This window comes from Peromyscus eremicus, chromosome 13, assembly GCF_949786415.1.
Source record: "Peromyscus eremicus chromosome 13, PerEre_H2_v1, whole genome shotgun sequence".
Classification (NCBI taxonomy): domain Eukaryota; kingdom Metazoa; phylum Chordata; class Mammalia; order Rodentia; family Cricetidae; genus Peromyscus; species Peromyscus eremicus.
Genome location: NC_081429.1, coordinates 846,752 through 864,143, shown reverse-complemented (window position 1 = coordinate 864,143; position 17,392 = coordinate 846,752). Strand labels below are relative to the sequence as shown.

Genomic DNA, 17,392 nt, shown 5'->3' with positions numbered 1-17,392 from the left:
GAATAAATCAGACATAAGGCACACAGAGAGGGCTTGAGACATGTGCTGTCAGGGTGCCTAAAAACTTTAGCATGTGTTGATTTACTTTTGAGTGTGAAGTCCAAGCTTGGAGAGGTCCCCTCTCCCCTCTTCTTGTCTCCAAGTAGAGCTCGGACCCTTGGAACATCTGGCTCCTAATTTTCCCTTTGTTGTCATTCAACAATGTTGAAATGATGTGGGATGTCCTCCTGCATGCTGTGAATATGTGCTGCTCTCATTGGTTGATGAATAAAGCTGCTTTGGCCTATGGCATGGCAGAAAATAGCTAGGCAGGAAAGCCAAACTGAATACAGGGAGAAACGGTGGTGTTGAGGGAGACGCCATCCAGTCACCCAATGAGCAAGGTACCAGCAGACCGGTAACACCATGGCCACATGGCAAAATATAGATTAATAGAAATGGGTTAATTTAACTTGTGAGAGCTAGTTAGTAATAAGCCAATGGGCCAAACATTTATAATTAATATAAGCCTCTGAGTGATTGTTTTATAAGCGGCTACAGGACTGGGTAGGATGCAGAAAAGCCTCCAGCTACATTGAAATGTTTCTCAGGCTAACTTTTTTTTTGAGACTCAGCATTTGCCATCGAGATTTTTTTTTAAATTCATTGAGAATTCTATATATACACACAATAAAATACTATCATATATACTCCATCTCCTCCCAAATTCTCCCATGTCTGCCCAATACTTCCCTCTAACTTCATGTTTTCCTTTTCTTTCTCTGTTTTTGGGTAACTCATTGAAGTCAATTACTGCTGCCCATATGTGCATGCGTGTGGGGGCCCATCCATAGGAAAAAAAATCTTAACTTTCAGGTTTTGGATTTCTATGTCATAGGCTTTGGGATATGCAGAGAAAATGCAGATAAAATTTCTTAGTAGAGCCTATGGACAGGGGTTAAATTTGTTATTTTCTAATAAGGCACATTTTTATAATATTCTAAAGTAAGGAGTGTACACATACATACTCATGTGCATACAAGAACAGATGTACACATACACATGCACACATAGACACCCATGCACAAACAAGCACACACACAAACACCCACACGTAGACATGCATTCACAGACGTGCACACACCCACACAAATACACACACAGGCATACACACACACACAATACATACATGCACACATAGACATGCACACACATGCACACACATACATGACACACACACAGAGGCACATACACATGCACACATATACAAACAAGAACCTGTCCTAATACTGTCACATGTGGTGAAGCACCTTCCTTTTGAAGACTACAGGGATCGGAGAGTACTCCATGGGTCACCCTTTCTTATTCGCTTTTCTGCAGGAACACACTGTGAACTGTACAAGGACCCCTGTGCTAACATCAGCTGTCTGAACGGAGGTACCTGTGACAGCGAGGGCCTGAATGGCACATGCATCTGTGCACCAGGGTTCACAGGTGAGCAATCCATGAGTGTGTTTTCAAACTCACAACATAGTCCCCACTGTTGCCGAGGCCAGACAACCCCCAAACCCTCTGCCATGAGCAATTGCAAAGCAGGGGTGCTGTTGAGAGATGTCAGGAGACATGGCTTCAATGAGATCTATTTTAAAACAATAGACTATGTTGTCATTAAACTAGGTGCTTCTGAATCCAGCATTTGTCGTTTAGATTTGCTGACACTGCCATCACTGCACACTTGCAGAGTAGGAGCCTTTATGAGAACACTTGGCAGTGTTAGTGTTAATGTGGTATGAAGTGGGCAGGATCGAGTGTTTTCTGTGTGAACTCCATTCAGACACTGTTTTATTTTTATTGAATGCTGTAAAAGTAACAGAATTTTGAGAACTATAGTCAGTGGGTGGTGTTGGGGAAGGAAGGTTTCAGGATCAAATGGGAATGTGGGGACAGACTGGAGTGGTAGCTAGAGTGGGCTGGGACAGTTGCGGACACAGGAGCTGGGGTCACCCTAGTCTTGATGGCTTCTGAACACTGTCAGGGAGTGGCTTCTATATTGGGGGAATCTAAGCTAACATGTTTTTTGTTTTTGTCCAAGCCCCCACCCTCCTGAGCTCAGGGAGCTTGCAAATCTGTAAATGTAGAAGTAAAATGTTGGGCTGGAGAGATGGCTCAGTGGTTAAGGGCACTGACTGCTCTTCCAGAGGTCCTGAGTTCAATTCCCAGCAACCACATGGTGGCTCACAACCACTTGCAATTAGATCTGGTGCCCTCTTCTGGCCTGCAAGGACACATGCAGGCAGAACACTGTATACATAATAAATAAATAAACCTTAAAAAAAATTAAAAAAAAAAAGAAATAAAATGTTATGTTGGATGTGTGTGCTGAGATGTTCTCAGTTTTTATCAGATTCTCAAAGGAAGTCTGAAACCATGAGAGTCCAGAGTATTCCAAATATTAACCTTGATTTCCCCCGTAGAACTCAGAAGTCTTGAAAACTAAAGAATAAGATCAGGGGCTGGGAACACAGCTTAGTAGGTAAAATGCTTACTGTATAAGCACGAGGACTTGAGTGATGTCACTGGGACCCACATACAAAAGCTGAGCAAGGGGCACACTTGTCCTCCCAGAGCTGGGAAGGGGAGACAGGCAAGTCCCCTGAGCTCAATGACCAGCTAACCTAGCCACTTGGTAAGTTCCAGGCCAGTGGAAGACCCTGTCTCAAAGCAGAAGGTGATTGGTACCTGAAGAACAACATTCAAGGTTGTCCCTTGGGGCCCACATACATGAGCACACGTGAACATTCATGCCCAAACACATGCGTGTCCATATGTTCATGCACATACATGATACACACATACATGCACATAAAAAGAACACAAGGTGTATTCTTTTGGTATGTTGTTAAGTCACTAAGGTGGAGGATTCCTCCACTATGGGTCCGGGAGAAGACGGCACGTGGAAGAAGGCAGATGCTCTGCAGAGAATCACATGGCGTCCTCTGCTGGGGACTACCTAGCTAGGCTTGACCTTTCCTTCCAGGACACTGTGACCCCCTTGAAACTCTACAGCACTTTGCAGAGTCCACTCTCTAGTCCTTCCCGGGGAAGCCAGCAGCTGGCAGGGGATCACCTTCTGAGTTTTCTTCTATTTATCTGTTTCACACCCTGTGTTTTCCTTCCGGGTTGTCCCGAGACTGAGAAGTGGGCTTGCTCCAGAAAATGATTTGCAGATGGTTTTGTTTATCTGGTGCTTTATAAACACAGAGAGACATTTATATATCAGGTAGTAGAGGCAAAAATATATTGGGGGCAGATTTCTGGGTCTTTTCCAGATATTTCTATCTTACCAGTAATAAAAAATAAAGCATAGAAGACATTAGGAGATATAAAGCTATTGAAATAACTCACTGGTTAACATCATACTGCTGGGAAATAACATTATTAATATATTGACATACAAGAGTTTTCCTGAAAGTCTATGAATAGAAGAGGATCCCAGGTCTTTATTTTTAAAGCATTTTTATTGGTTGGCTTGTAGTTCATTCTATGAGATGTCATGATTTATTTTTAATTCATTTTCAATTTTATTTTTGGGAGTTAAGAATGTTTCCAAATTACAAATAATAATGAAAGGGATGTTTTTACACGTGTATTTTTCTATACATGCTCCCCGCCCCTTTAGTACAATTCTCTAGGAATAGAAACCCAGGGGTCCAGGAGAACAGATTATTATATATATGTTATATATGATATATGTGTATATCACATATATATATATTATATATAATACAAATGCCAACTTTCATACCTAATGACATGACTGTTTTTTCCTTGTCTTGACACAGACACTCCAGATTTGTCGTTCTGGTAGGCAACAGTGTTATTTTTAATTTGTAGGTCTGATGCTCAAAGAGTTGAGAGCTTTAAAAACATATTTCTTGTCATTTGTGTTCCTTATTTTATGAACGCCCTTCTCATAACTTTGTCTTTTCTGCTGGGCCATTCACACTGATTTTTCTTTCTAGCCACTTAGTTTGAGTGCACTGCCTTTTATCGATCAAGGCTATAAATATTTTTCCTTTGTTACTTGCCTTTCAAATGTGTATAGAGCATTTTGTTTTCCATGAATCATATTTCAGCTTTACATAATTAAATCTTAATTTCTCCCTTCTTTTTGTTCTTGTTTATCAAATGCTTTAGCTACTGAGGCTTCATTAATATCCTCTTATATCATTATAACCATGTATGAGTTATTTTTGAGTATTTAAATCTTTATTGTATTTGAAATTTACTTTGATAATTTTCTAGGTGAGAAAATGGAATATTTACTGCAGAATACTTATTGAATCTCCAACTGCCTATTTAGTAAACTGTCTTAGAGATATCAAGCACATACCAAACTCATAGATTGTCCTTTGTTTTCTGATTTAAGTGTTTAAATGTTAGATATCATTTCAGATGATATTATTGCCACTATAATTTACTCTGTCTGGAAACTGTGGAATAATTTTGATCCCTTGAATGAATGTATGTACACCATGTGTGCCTAGTGCCCACAGAGACCAGAAGATAGTGTAGGATCCTCTGGGTCTGGAGTTGTAGGTAGTTGTGAGCTACCATGTGGGTGCTGGGAATTGAACCCAGGTCCTCTGGAGCCATCTCTCCAGTCCCTGACTCCCCCGCTTTTTTTTCTTGTTTACCTGCCTCTCTCTTAATGTGTCTGAGATTTAATAAGACTTGCAATTGGCAAACTAGTGAGTGTTTGAGAACCTCTTCATTAGTGGAGCAGAGTGAGTTAGATAAATAATAGTCATCTAAGTAAATACTCAATCCAATGTCCCATTTCCCTCCAAACTGAGAGAGCTTTCCTGCTCTTCAAGCCTGGCATTCCACACAGTTCTCTCCAAAGGACCATCACCCAGCATTCATCCTCTCCATCTTTCAGTTATTGGCTTGGCATCCACCCTTTCCTCCAAGGCTTTGTTAATCTGTTAGCTGTATAGTGAGAGCTCCCTATGGCCTTAGCTTGAGTTTCTCTATGGCAACATGATGATAAACATTTTTGTTTTTTTTAAAATTTTTGTTATCTGAATATCCTCCATGGCAAAAGGTTTCTTCATGTCTTTTGTACATTTTCTAATCCTGTCACACCGTATCAAGGCCTCCTGCTATCAGCATAGTTCATGGTTACTGATGGCTTTGTCACTAACTGAGATGGTGTTCATTAGGTTTTCCACCATCATTTCATGTTCCCTCCTGTACCATGCTGCACTGTGTGGAAGGAAGTCACTTGGCATAGCCAACCCTTAATGAGTAGGGGCTATGCTCCCCTATGAGGGTGGGGTAGCTAAAGGACTATTTGGAATTCTTCCCCATGAGAGATTTATTTATTCTTTCCCATTTATTAGTTTGTTCAATCATTTATTTATATGAATTAGTGTACTTAGTGTATGACTTGTGTTACAGGACACTTTTTAGTTTGTTTTATTGCTCACAATGTTCCCACTTTGGGCACTTGGAGGTCTTTCATTTGACTCCTGTGCCCCTTCCACATATCCCTGTGTGTGTGTGGGAGCTGCTGCTTGGTTGTGTTGTGTTTCAGCACTTGCATACTTCCTGATGTTTTAAGACTCTTTGGTCTCATCTTATTTATTTCCTGCCCTCATCCTGGAGTCATCCATTTCTCCAAGGTCCCCTGGCTCCTTATTGGAGAATGATTGAAATAAATATCTGGGCCCTAAAAGTACTTGCTGCTGTAAGATGTTACTGTTTTCAGAGCCTCTTGGCTGACAAGTAAGAGAGTCTATGTATATATACTAATATGGGCATATGGTGCACATACATCTTACTATGCAGCGCTCTATACCTATATTAAGTTTAATGGGAATTCATAGTGATTTCCAAACTCTAATCCTGCATCACCGGGATCATTTTGGTCTTTAATTTATCCATACCAGCCTCAACACACAATAATAGCAATGTATTAGTGGTTCCCAGTATCCATTCACTTCATAATTCAATTCCAACATGTGCAGTATCAAAATTGCTACCTTATGTTCTTTTAGAAAATCACTTTTCAAACTAGAATACAGGGTCTGCTTACAGTTCATTTTCATTTAGTTTAGCCAGGCCTAAGCCAGACATAGTGGTTCAAGCCTATATTCATAGCACTCCAGAGGTAGAGGCAGGAGGATCACAAGTTCAAGATCATCCTTGGCTACATAATGAGTTCAAGGCCAGTCTGGGCTTCATCAGACCCTGTCTCAAACAACAACAGCAACATCCCACTGCAACTCATTTTCAAAGTTACTAGGTCAGCAGCTCCCCTTCTCTTCAGTGAGGCTTCTCTGGTCTAGTTACTTTTCTTCATAGACTGCGTTCCATCATGGACTTTTCCAACTAGATGTTACTTATTTTTTTCCTTTTAAATGTTGCTTCATTAGTTAAGAAGGCCATCTGTTTCTCTTTCATTGAACTGTTTTTGAACCTTGGTCAAAAATCAGTTGGCAATATTTGCGTGGGTCTATTTTGAGTTCTTCTTTCTTCTTTGTTTATTGATGCGTCTGTTCGATTGCCATGCAGCCTTGATACCTGAAATTTACTGTAACCACATGGCTGTTGAAAGTGGCTGACAGACTCCTACCACTTTATCCTCTCTGCACCCTTTTCTCCAAATTTGTTTGGATGCTGGCCATTGTATGTTAACATGGTGAGTGATATGACCATATTTTTTTTAAATGCTAATCTTTTTATGTTGATCATTTTTGTTTTGACCCTCTACTGTAGTGATTGTTATGTCCTGCTCTTAAGATGGGACACTTAGTGGCTTCACTGATGCACTGTGGGTAGTGAACCTTGAATTCCTTCTCATCTGATGCAAGTTTGGGAGCTGTTGGTCTCTCACTCTAGTTGCCAGGGTTCTAGAATTCAATGCACACACACTATTTGATAGCAAACTCTAGTGAGATAGCATCATTCTGGGATACAGTGTACTTTAGTATTTCACATGCTTTATTTAGCTGAGGGGCACTATCTTCTGTAGTAGCATTCCCTACATATGATATTGGCTTTCATCAGTTCCAATCTTTGTCTCCTTAGCTCAGTGAAACCATTGTGTTTGAGATCTGGCTGCAGGTGGAAGTCCAGGGAGACTGTGATGCTTAGCTGCCATGTTTTGCTTCTTGCAGCCTAGGACTGCATGGTGTCTAGTTATTAAAAGAGTTTTATTTTTCATATATTTCATTCAGTCTTCTAGTTTATAGGTGTAGTGAAGACAGGTTCCAGTTTTTTCACTGTGATAGGAAAAGTTCTAAATAATGGTTTTGAACCTTGCTTCACCTACAATAAAATTCTATTAAAGCATGAAGGAACAAGCTAAAGAGTCTGCCCAGAGCCTGGCATGTGTTTAATGTAGATATTGTGGTTGCAGGGATTGTCATCTATACCTTTGAGCATAGACTCTGCTAACTCAAACCATAATGACTTTGGATAGTATTTGGTTGTTTTACATTTCCTAATTTACCCAAGGAAAGCATTATAAATGAATCAAATGATTATAGCCTTCTCTAAGTACTACCCAATATACATATTATCCACATTGCATCTTAGAAAACAGTAGGTTGAGGGCATGGTAAATGGCTCAGCTTGTCAAGTGCTTGCCGTGTAAGTGCCCGAGTTTGGATCTTCAGCACCAGTGTGAAAAGTGGGGCACTGGGAAGGGAAAGGCAGAGAAAGCAGGGGGGTCCCCATGGCTTACTAACTATCTAGCCAGTCTAGCTAGTTAGTGAGTTCTGGATTCAGTGAGAGACCTTGTCTCAAAGAATAAGATGGAGGCTAGAGAAATGGCTGAGCAGATAAAAGCACTGGCTGTTTTCCCAGAGGACCTGAGTTTGCTGTCCAGAGACCACATGGTGGTTCACAACCATTTATAACTTCAGTTCCAGGGAACCGATACCTTCTTCTGGCCTCTTCTGGCACCAGGTATGCATGTGGTACACAGACATATATGAAGGCAAAACACTTATACACATTAAGAGAAAGGGACAATGATAGAGAAAGATGCTAAACTTCAACCTCTGGCTTCCACATATATGTAAACCTACAGGCATCTACATGCACATGTGTGTATACACGAGTGCAGAAAGAGATACAGGGAGTGGGGAGGAGAGAGAGAGGGGGAGAGAGAGAGAGAGAACAATAGATTGAGAGGAAATTGTAAAAGACTTGTTCAGGTCTAATTTGTTATCCTTAGTCAAGGAGAAAAGTCGTTTTGCATCTCTTCACAAATGCTTTCCAAGAATAGCAGTCATTTAAGAGCATTGCATTTTTTTTCTAATTTAGGTGAAAGAAAATAATAAGCAAGTCAGCTAGAAAGACAACTGTCTCAGACCCACAAAATCTTAGACTCATTAAACTGACAATTAGAAAATACACACACAACTAGCACTAAGAGCCCTTCTAGTGAAATAAGACAAAATGCATGTTGACTGGAAATAATGTCAGTGTGTTAAAATGCATGGAAAGACTGATGCTTGCCTGGGTGTGGTGGGGCCTTGCTTGCAATCTCAACACTTGGGAAGCTGAAGCTTGAGGCCTGCCATGAGTTTAAGGTCATGTGGTACACAGAGGGTGTGGCATTGACCTTGGGCTTGCTGGAGCAGAGTAGGGCTTTGGGGTGTGCCCAACCGTGACTGTGAAGGTTGGGAAGAGCCAGGCTGTTTTTTATCACCATTGCTGTTCAGGTCATGGGTGTCTCATTTTAGAATTTTCAATGTCTGGATTCCCAGCTGAAGCAAGCTATTGTTCAGTAAATATCTCCATTAAGGCTGGTTTCCTAAATGGGTGGGAAGTGGCACTATTTATCTGTCAGAGCTTTGATTTTTGTCCTTCATTCAGCCTTTCTCAATTGATGTGTTTTTCAACCAGTCTACTATGTGATGCCATCTGTAATGGTGTAGTCAGTCAATGCCCTTCTCCTCTTAGAGTGATCACCCCACTGAGACAGAGAGATCACATTTTAAACAGGTTAAAACAGGTTAGCGTGAGACAACCAATTTTTGTCCTTTCTATTGATATAATTTACTATCTTTATTGCAAGAACCAAATTTACCCGACGTGACTGGATTGCAATCATTTTAGGATGACCCAGAGACAGTGAGTGTTGTTCGACAGATTTGACTTGCAGTAGTGGGATGCCAGGTACACAAAGAGTGTGAAACAGAACAGACATGAAATCTTTCAGTGTGAGATTCTTCCTCTGAAATGATCTGTGAGGAACATGTGGTAGTTTTATAATGTGAAGTAAACCAACAATAGATAGAAAAGCAATTTAATGCTAAATAATCCTGGAAGTAATTACCTGAAGACACCGAAATGTTGCCTTCTGAAGATGGGAACAAAATATTTGGTTTTGCTGTTAGTTGATTGTGATGATTAGAGTAGTGTTGTTTTTTTCTTTTTTTCTTCCCTTTCTGTATGTATCTAAGCAAATGAGGGCTTATTTTTAAAAATCGTCTTTTCCATTTTTTTCCTTTTAAGAGAGATTGCCTTGGTGTAAAGTATCCTCTTCAGCTTTGATGAGAGGCCCTTAGGTTTAAAGAGTGTATTCATCTTGTATCTGTTCCTTGTGATGGCTGTAAAATTGTTCAAGGATGTCTTTTGTTTATGAAATTTTTGCCAGCAAGATACTTCCTATATGGGGATGTTTGAATCACAGTGATATTGGCTTGTATGCTAGTTTGGCATGTTACAGCAGGTTCTGTAGGCAGGTCAGAAAGTCCAGGATGTTGGGTCTCAGCAGGGTCTGGCCATTTTTGTTGGGGAAGAACATACTGGAGTGGATGTTAGCACCCTTTGGACCACCAGGAAGGAGTGTGTCAGATTTAGGCTAATCTCATGTTTTAATCATCACTCTAATCAGGCCTGATGCTCCCCCTGAGATTTTCAGTCCCTTTCCTGCAGAATCCAAGCATATAGAGGGATTAAGAAAGGAGAATCAGTTTTCACAAAGGACTAAAACTGGTATACAACTGTGTCCACTAAAGAGCCAGTGTCCAAACCAGCACACTCAAATACTTGGCTACAAAATAATCATAAACTGTGAGTGTTTTGCTTCCTGGAACTTCAGAAAATAGCATGAAATTCAGCTACTGACTCCAAAGTAGAGTAGACTTATCAACATTGGGAACCTATGTTTGCTTTTCAGGTCAACCTCCAAAGGTTTATTCAGATGTGAGAATAACTTTACTTCTTCTGGACTCAAAGAGAAAGTCTTCTTAGCAATGCCTTTTCTTTATTCAGTTTTACTTAAGTGAAAAATTCCTTGTCTGGAATTTTCCAAGAGTCCTTTACTTTGTACAAATAATAGGTAGGGCTCTGTGGCTGGAGGTCATGATCATCAGCCTGTGTTCTTGTCTGTCTTTCTTTCTTTCTTTCTTTCTTTCTTTCTTTCTTTCTTTCTTTCTTTCTCTCTCTCTCTTTCTCTCTCCCTCCCTCCCTCCCTCCCTCCCTCCCTCCCTCTCTCTCTCTCTTTCTCTCTTTCTCTCTTTCTTTCTTTCTTTCTTTCTTTCTTTCTTTCTTTCTTTCTTTCTTTCTTTCTTTTTTTTTCAAGGAACTCATGGGAATATGGGTACAGCCAATCACTGTTACTTTTCTTTAACCTCCTAGGTGAAGAGTGTGACATTGACATCAATGAATGTGACAGTAACCCTTGTCACCATGCTGGAACCTGCTTGGATCAGCCCAATGGTTATACCTGCCACTGCCCCCATGGCTGGGTGGGAGCAAACTGTGAAATCCGTAAGTATTTCAGCTGTGAGCTACTTAGTGTAGGTTTTTCCTTCAGCAAGAAGAGGATACTAACTATGACCAGAAAGCCCCCATATCAATGACAGTGAAGCCATGAGACTCAGAAGGACCACTTCAGTTGTCCCTGTCTCCAGAGTCCAAGTGGTACTTTTGTCTCTTGCTGTCCAGCATGCCTGCTCCTTGAGATTGTGTGCAGCCTTTCCACTGGCGATGAGCATCTTCAGATGTCATCCAAAGTTCACTGCTACTCAGTCAGCCAAAAAATGTGCTTAACAGACAAGTATTAAAATACTGAAAAAAATGCATTCTCTGTTCTGGAAAGTTTAAAAAGCAACACAGGATTTGAATTCATGTTGCCTCTTGTTTTCAAATGTCTTTGAATATAGCAGGTTCCTTCAGTTGTTTGAAGAAGAAAAGTCCAGTAAGGATGAACATGGAAAGAAGAGCTGAAAAGCAATGGGCTGTGGGTGAATAAACTGAACTTTGGATATGTCAGGATCAGGGTTTGATGTACTAGAACAGTGTAGTACCCTGATGGAGGTGACAGTGACTGACATGGGATTTTGTTTTTATCTGTTTTGAAAACTGACCGATATTCACCATTGAGAGGCATTTTCTTATTTACTCAGGGCAGAAAAGCTTCATCTTATTCAACCAGGCTGGCTTGGGGAGTGCTGTCTCCCAATTCTAGATGATTCTCTTCATTGGAATGGTGTTCAAAAAGTGTTTCTTCCTGAACCTTCTCACTGCTGACTGTACTCTTTGAGGGATAAGAGTAACTAGGGCTTAGGGGGATGGCTCAGCCAGGAAAGTGCTTTCTGGACAAGTATGCAGACTGAGTTTAGATCCTACATAAGAAGCCATATATTTATAACCCTAATGCTTTGAGGCAAACATATGAGGATCCTTCAGGTTTGTTTGCCAGTTAATTTAGCCAAATCCGTGATCCACAGGTTCCAATCATAGACCCTGTCTCAAAAACAAACAAACAAACAAACAAACAAACAACAAAATCAAAGTGGGTGGCTCCTGAGGAAAACCACCTGAGGTTGAGCTCTCCCGGTCAAGGTGTGGTCCCTTCATCTTTGACATCAGTGTCTCAGCTCTAGTCCATTCTGTAAGATGGTCTGACAAGGTGGCAAAACTGTGCAATCTTTTCTTGATAGACAAGTTCCTCTTCTGGCCATAGCAGGACTTTGGGCATTCCCTTCATCCAGAAAGAGAGTCCTGGGCAAATTACAATTTGTTGGAGTCTACTGTTATAATAGTATGATAGCCAAAAGGAGAGACACAAATATCTCTCTTTAGTGTACTTTCTTTCATAACAAAATGGTTACAATTTGTTTTTAGACCTCCATCTTGAGGGATTTGATGTGAAAATTCCTGAAATATGCCCATGCCTGAGACAACTATTATAAAAAGAAGAGCCAAGATTAGAAGATAGTATCTGGTAACCATGCATAAGAACCACCTCACCATAGCATCTCGGCTTCAGTTACTTTTGAAAGGGTTGGCACAAGTGACTCCATTTTTGTTGGCTGTAAGAGATGGTCTTACTATGAAATCCAGACCAGCCTTAGACTCATAATCTTTCTGCATTAGCCTCTCTGGTGAAACTGGCTGAGCATGACATTATTTCCATTCTGATAATTTCCTCTGTTATCTTAGAACAATCTTCTGTGAAGACATTACTGATTAGGAGATATGCTTGAACATCAGAAGATGAGTCTGTTTGTGATCATTCCCTAAATTTGTAAGAGGTCTGAAGTTTTTATTTTTGTCAGTGATGTAGATGTATTATTCTACCAAGCCAAAGATTCTAAATTTTATTTCAAGAGTAGAAGCTTAGCTAATGTATAAGGAACTTTGGTGTAGTTCTTCTATGGACTGATGCTAACTGTTGCTGCCTTTTTTGTATGTTAAACATGCAAACAATGGTCTCCTGAATTGATAAAGCTAGTATGTTTCCATCTAGAACCGGGATGGATGTTAATCCTTCCTAGGATGATGTTCATGTACTCCTAATTGGGTATAGCAATCTGGGTTCACATTTACCACTTTTAGGCCTTGAAATCTATTGTTTCATGAGTCCCTGGCTTTGAGGGTTGCTGATAAGAGATCTAAGGTTATTCTGGTGTTTCTGCACTTGTAGGGAGTTGTTTCTCTTACAGCTTTTAATAGTGTTGCTTTGCATTGTATTTTTGACATCTTGAATGTAATCTGTTGAGGAGATGTACTTTTCTAGTCAGTCCATTTGGGGTTCTAGATGCCTCTAGTGTTTGAATGTCTGATTCTTTTCCCAGACTTGGGAATTTTCTGCTATAATTTTGTTGGCTATAATTGCTATGCCTTTAGTGTTCATCTCAATTCCTTCAGCCCTTAGATTCTCAGGTTTGGTCTCTTGACCATATTCTAGAGTTTTTAGATCTTGTGGTCGTGCTCTTTTAATTTATTTACTTTTTGTTATAGATGTTTGATTGTAGTGTTTCTTCAACCTGCCCTCTACCCCTTAGAGTCTTTTTTTCCTGCTTGGTTGTGGCTATTGGTCATGCATTCCATTGTTGTTTTTAAATTTGATTTTTGAGGATTTTTTTGTTTCCAACATTCCCATTTGTTTATTTTTTCAGAATCTCCATTTGCTTGCTGAGACTTTCTTCTGTGCTGCTGACTTTTTCATCCACATGGCTGATGTTCTGTTCGTTTTCCTCTCATTTTCCCTCTATGTTGCTGACTTTCCTCTCCAGGCCCTGGACTAGATTCATCTCTTTGTTTATATTCTTTCACAAATCACTCATTATTCTTACCAGAAATATTTTGAAGTCTCCACCTGGTACTTTAGCCAGGTGAGTTCAGTGGGTTCAGTGGTTGTGGAGTTAGGATCATTTGGAGGAGTCAAGTTGCCTTGGTTTCTTAAGTTCCTTACACTTCTTTGTTGCAATCTATGCATCTATTGGTTTGAATATCTCTTCTGTGTTTGGGAAGTGTGTTGTGTTTTTATTATACAGCCTATTTTGAAGGCTCAATTCCCCAGTACAAGTAGGTGGGAAGAGAACAAACTGTTTTGAGAAACAATTATATCACACTATATAAAATACAGAAATAAACTTAAAAATCAGATATAGCACATCAATTCATCATCAATGAATATAAAACTGAAAATGGCAAAACCACTGTAGAATATGACACGATGCTAAAAAACTACCTGTAATAAATAAGTGTGAAATAGTAAATGAATGAGATAAGGGAAGGAGTCGAGAAGGGAGCAAAATAGGAGAGAGAAGCAAGGTTAAATCATCAGAAGGAGAAAGAAGGGAGGTGGGTGGAGAAAGCTGGAGAGAGGAGCAAGAGAAAGTAATTTAAAGCAAAGGAAAATAAAAAGTGATTTCTCATTAATGACAGAGCTCAGAAGGTAAATTAGGAAGCTATAAGGGGAATAAAATATTAAAAAATGATAGTATTAAAAGTAATGAATTCAGAATACTACTAAATGTAGTTGGTTGTTTTTTTTACTCTTTGACTCTTTTAGGGGCCCACCACCCGGCTCCCAAATAAACGCATGGAGTCTTTTTCTTTCTTAAAAATGCCCAGCCTTAGCTTGGCTTGTTTCTGGCCAGCTTTTCTTATCTTAAATTATCCATCTACCTTTTGCCTCTGGGCTTTCTCCTTTTCTTACTTTTTTTTTTTTTTTTTCTCGAGACAGGGTTTCTCTGTGTAGCTTTGCGCCTTTCCTGGAACTCACTTGGTAGCCCAGGCTGGCCTCGAACTCACAGAGATCCGCCTGCCTCTGCCTCCCGAGTGCTGGGATTAAAGGCGTGCGCCACTACTGCCCGGCCCTTTTCTTACTTTTATAACCTTACTTTCACTCTTACTCCATGGTTGGTTGTGTGGCTGGGTGGCTGGCCCCTAGTGTCCTTCTCTCCTTGTTCTCTTGCTCTTCTTTTCCCAGATTTCTCCTTCTAGTTATTCTCTCTGCCTGCCAGCCCTGCCTACCCTTTTTCCTGTCTCCCTATTGGCTGTTCAGCTTTTTATTAGATCAATTGAGTGTTTTAGACAGTCAAAGTAACATAGCTTTACAGAGTTAAAAAGATACAACATAAAAGAATGCAACACATATTTACATCATTAAACAAATGTTCCACAGCATATACAAATATAACACATCTTAATATTCTACAACAACTAAATGTAGAAAGAAATGAAAAAGCAGGAAACAGAGAGGACAAAATAGAGAAAAATAGAAAAAAGAAAAATATTCCCTTTTAATGGAAAAATTTATAGACAGAATTAGATAAAGACATGGAGGGGAATAACAAATAAAAGCATAAAAACTCTTAAAAATACAACAAAGTAAGACTCATCTAAATACATACACAGTAAGAGGGTGGGGACTGGCGAGTTGGCTGAGCTGTTAAGAGAACTGGCTGCTTTTTCAGAAGGCACAGGTGGTTTGGTTCCCAGCTCCTACACGCCAGCTCACAACAGTCTTTAATTCTGGTTCCTGGGAATCTGGACCCTATTCTGGGTTCCATGAGCTCTGCATGTATATGGTACACATACACACATGCACACAAAACACCTATACATGTAAAATAAAAGTCTCAATAAGGGAGCATTTCAGGGCTTACCAAGAAAGAACAGAATGATGAAGTGTTGGGCCAGCTTATTTGTTGGTCCTTGAAAATTAGAGTGATGGAGGTGGATGTCAGTTAAACTGTGGGCTCCTTAAAGTCTGAAGAGTAGTCTTGATGGAAGCAATTTTCATTGCACAGGGACCTCTCTCTGTGGACCATATTCAGCTTTCCTTTCCGTATAATGTACAGACTCACTGTCTCTTGAGACTCCCCAGGTCTTAGTCCTCAAGTGGCTGATGTTTGAGTTGGAGATGTCCCCCAAGTGCATAGGTGTGTAGGAGGCAGTCATGGCACCAAGACTGGTCTAGGCAGAGGCCCATCTTCATACTTTCAAGACCTCCTGAGTCTGAATCATCCTGCTGGAGGAAAATGGCTCTGCGAATCCTGGGTACCCCGTTCTGGAACTTTAGAGTTCTCAAGGTTGACAGCTGTGAAGGACAGACATGTGGCTTTAGAATTTGATCAACTCACTGGCCTCAAGTTTAGCATCATCAAACTCCATGCTCAGAGCTCAGCTGATGAGCTCTGTCCACAGTCACCAAAGGCAGGCTACCTCTCCATATGCACCTCCCAGCCTTAGCCAAGCCCTGCTGTCCCTGTCCTTTCCTTTGTCATAATCTACTCCTCTCCTGTTCTCTAGAATTGCCTCTCCAGGCCTTCCTCACCCAGGGGCAATGGCAGGCCAAATGGAGAGACTCCCTGACCTGGGGATGTTCTCTGCCCCCACTGTAGCTCAGTTATTTTATGTGTCAGCGTGTTTTGTCTGCATGCTTGTATGTGCATACCTAGTACCTGAAGAGGCTACGGATCCCCTGAACTGGTGTTACAAACTGTTTCGAGCCACCCTGTAGGTGCTGAGAATAGAATCTGGGTCCTCAGCAAGAGCTGCAAGTGCTCTTACCCACTGAGGCATTTCTCCAGCCTCCTGTCACTCACTGTTTTAGCACGAGAATCTCTCTCAAGATGCTACCTGGCTGCTGCCCCACAAGTCATACAGGGTGACAATACAGCATTTATCTCTACTGCTGACCCACTTATTAGAAGAGCCCACACCATTTATTGAAGATACTTTCTGTTTTCCTTTGGCACAGAATAGAGAACACAGAAATTAACCCAACTACAGCCAAGCAGTTTTATTATGTTTGATTACTGAAGTGTGATGCTTTAGAACCAGCCAGATACTACTACTTACTACACATCATCTTGGGCATATTGTTCTTTGTAAGGTCTCAGTAGCTTCCCATATAACATGGAGATGTCAGTGACATCTATAAATGAGCAACACTTGAAATGCATAGAGTTGTGTCCAGCATAGACAGAACTCTCAATAAATGCCAGCCTAAAATTAATAACCAAAAACTTTTGTACCAAGTATAACTCTCTGGTGTCGCTGTCACTGGGGTACCTTAATGGCATCTCCAATTCATTACTCATGAAACAGAGCTGTGCATTTCCGGCTTGCACCTGGTCCCTCTGAGGTGACTCCTACTCAGCCACAGCACCTCATGCATCCAGTCACACAAGCCAGGAAAGTGGGAGTGAGGAATCATTCTTTCCACATCAAGGGCCCGCACAATCGAATTCCCTCTCCAATGTCATACTCACTTGCTGTTCTGTGACTCTCTCCCCACCACCCCAGCCCAAGCCACCATCAGCTCTGCCCCATACCAGAGTAGCCCCTAAACTGGCTTCTGTACTCACCCTTCCAAGCAGGGTTCTCAACCTTCCTACTGATGAGACCCTTTAATACAGTTCCTCATGTTGTAGTGATCCCTCAGCCATAAAATTATTTCATTGTTACTTTATAACTGTAATTTTGCTGTGGTTACAAACCATAATGTAAATATCTGATATACAATCCCCCAACAGAGTCATGACCCATAGGTTGACAACCACTGCTTCAAAGCCTTTCTTTACATGCATCCAGGCACATCTTCTCAGTGTGTCTGTGAGCATTCAGATCCTTACATCCAGCCATG

General features: G+C 40.7%; 1 protein-coding gene across 1 annotated transcript in view; it reads left to right on the top strand.

Annotated features, from left to right (window-relative positions):
• Positions 1-17,392, top strand: part of Dner (delta/notch like EGF repeat containing) — a 196,124-nt gene that overhangs the window by 166,394 nt on the left and 12,338 nt on the right. Inside the window, exons 10-11 of the mRNA XM_059278712.1 lie at positions 1,360-1,473; positions 10,642-10,773. Of these exons, the coding sequence (XP_059134695.1) occupies positions 1,360-1,473; positions 10,642-10,773 (246 nt within the window). The remainder of the gene's footprint in view (positions 1-1,359; positions 1,474-10,641; positions 10,774-17,392) is intronic.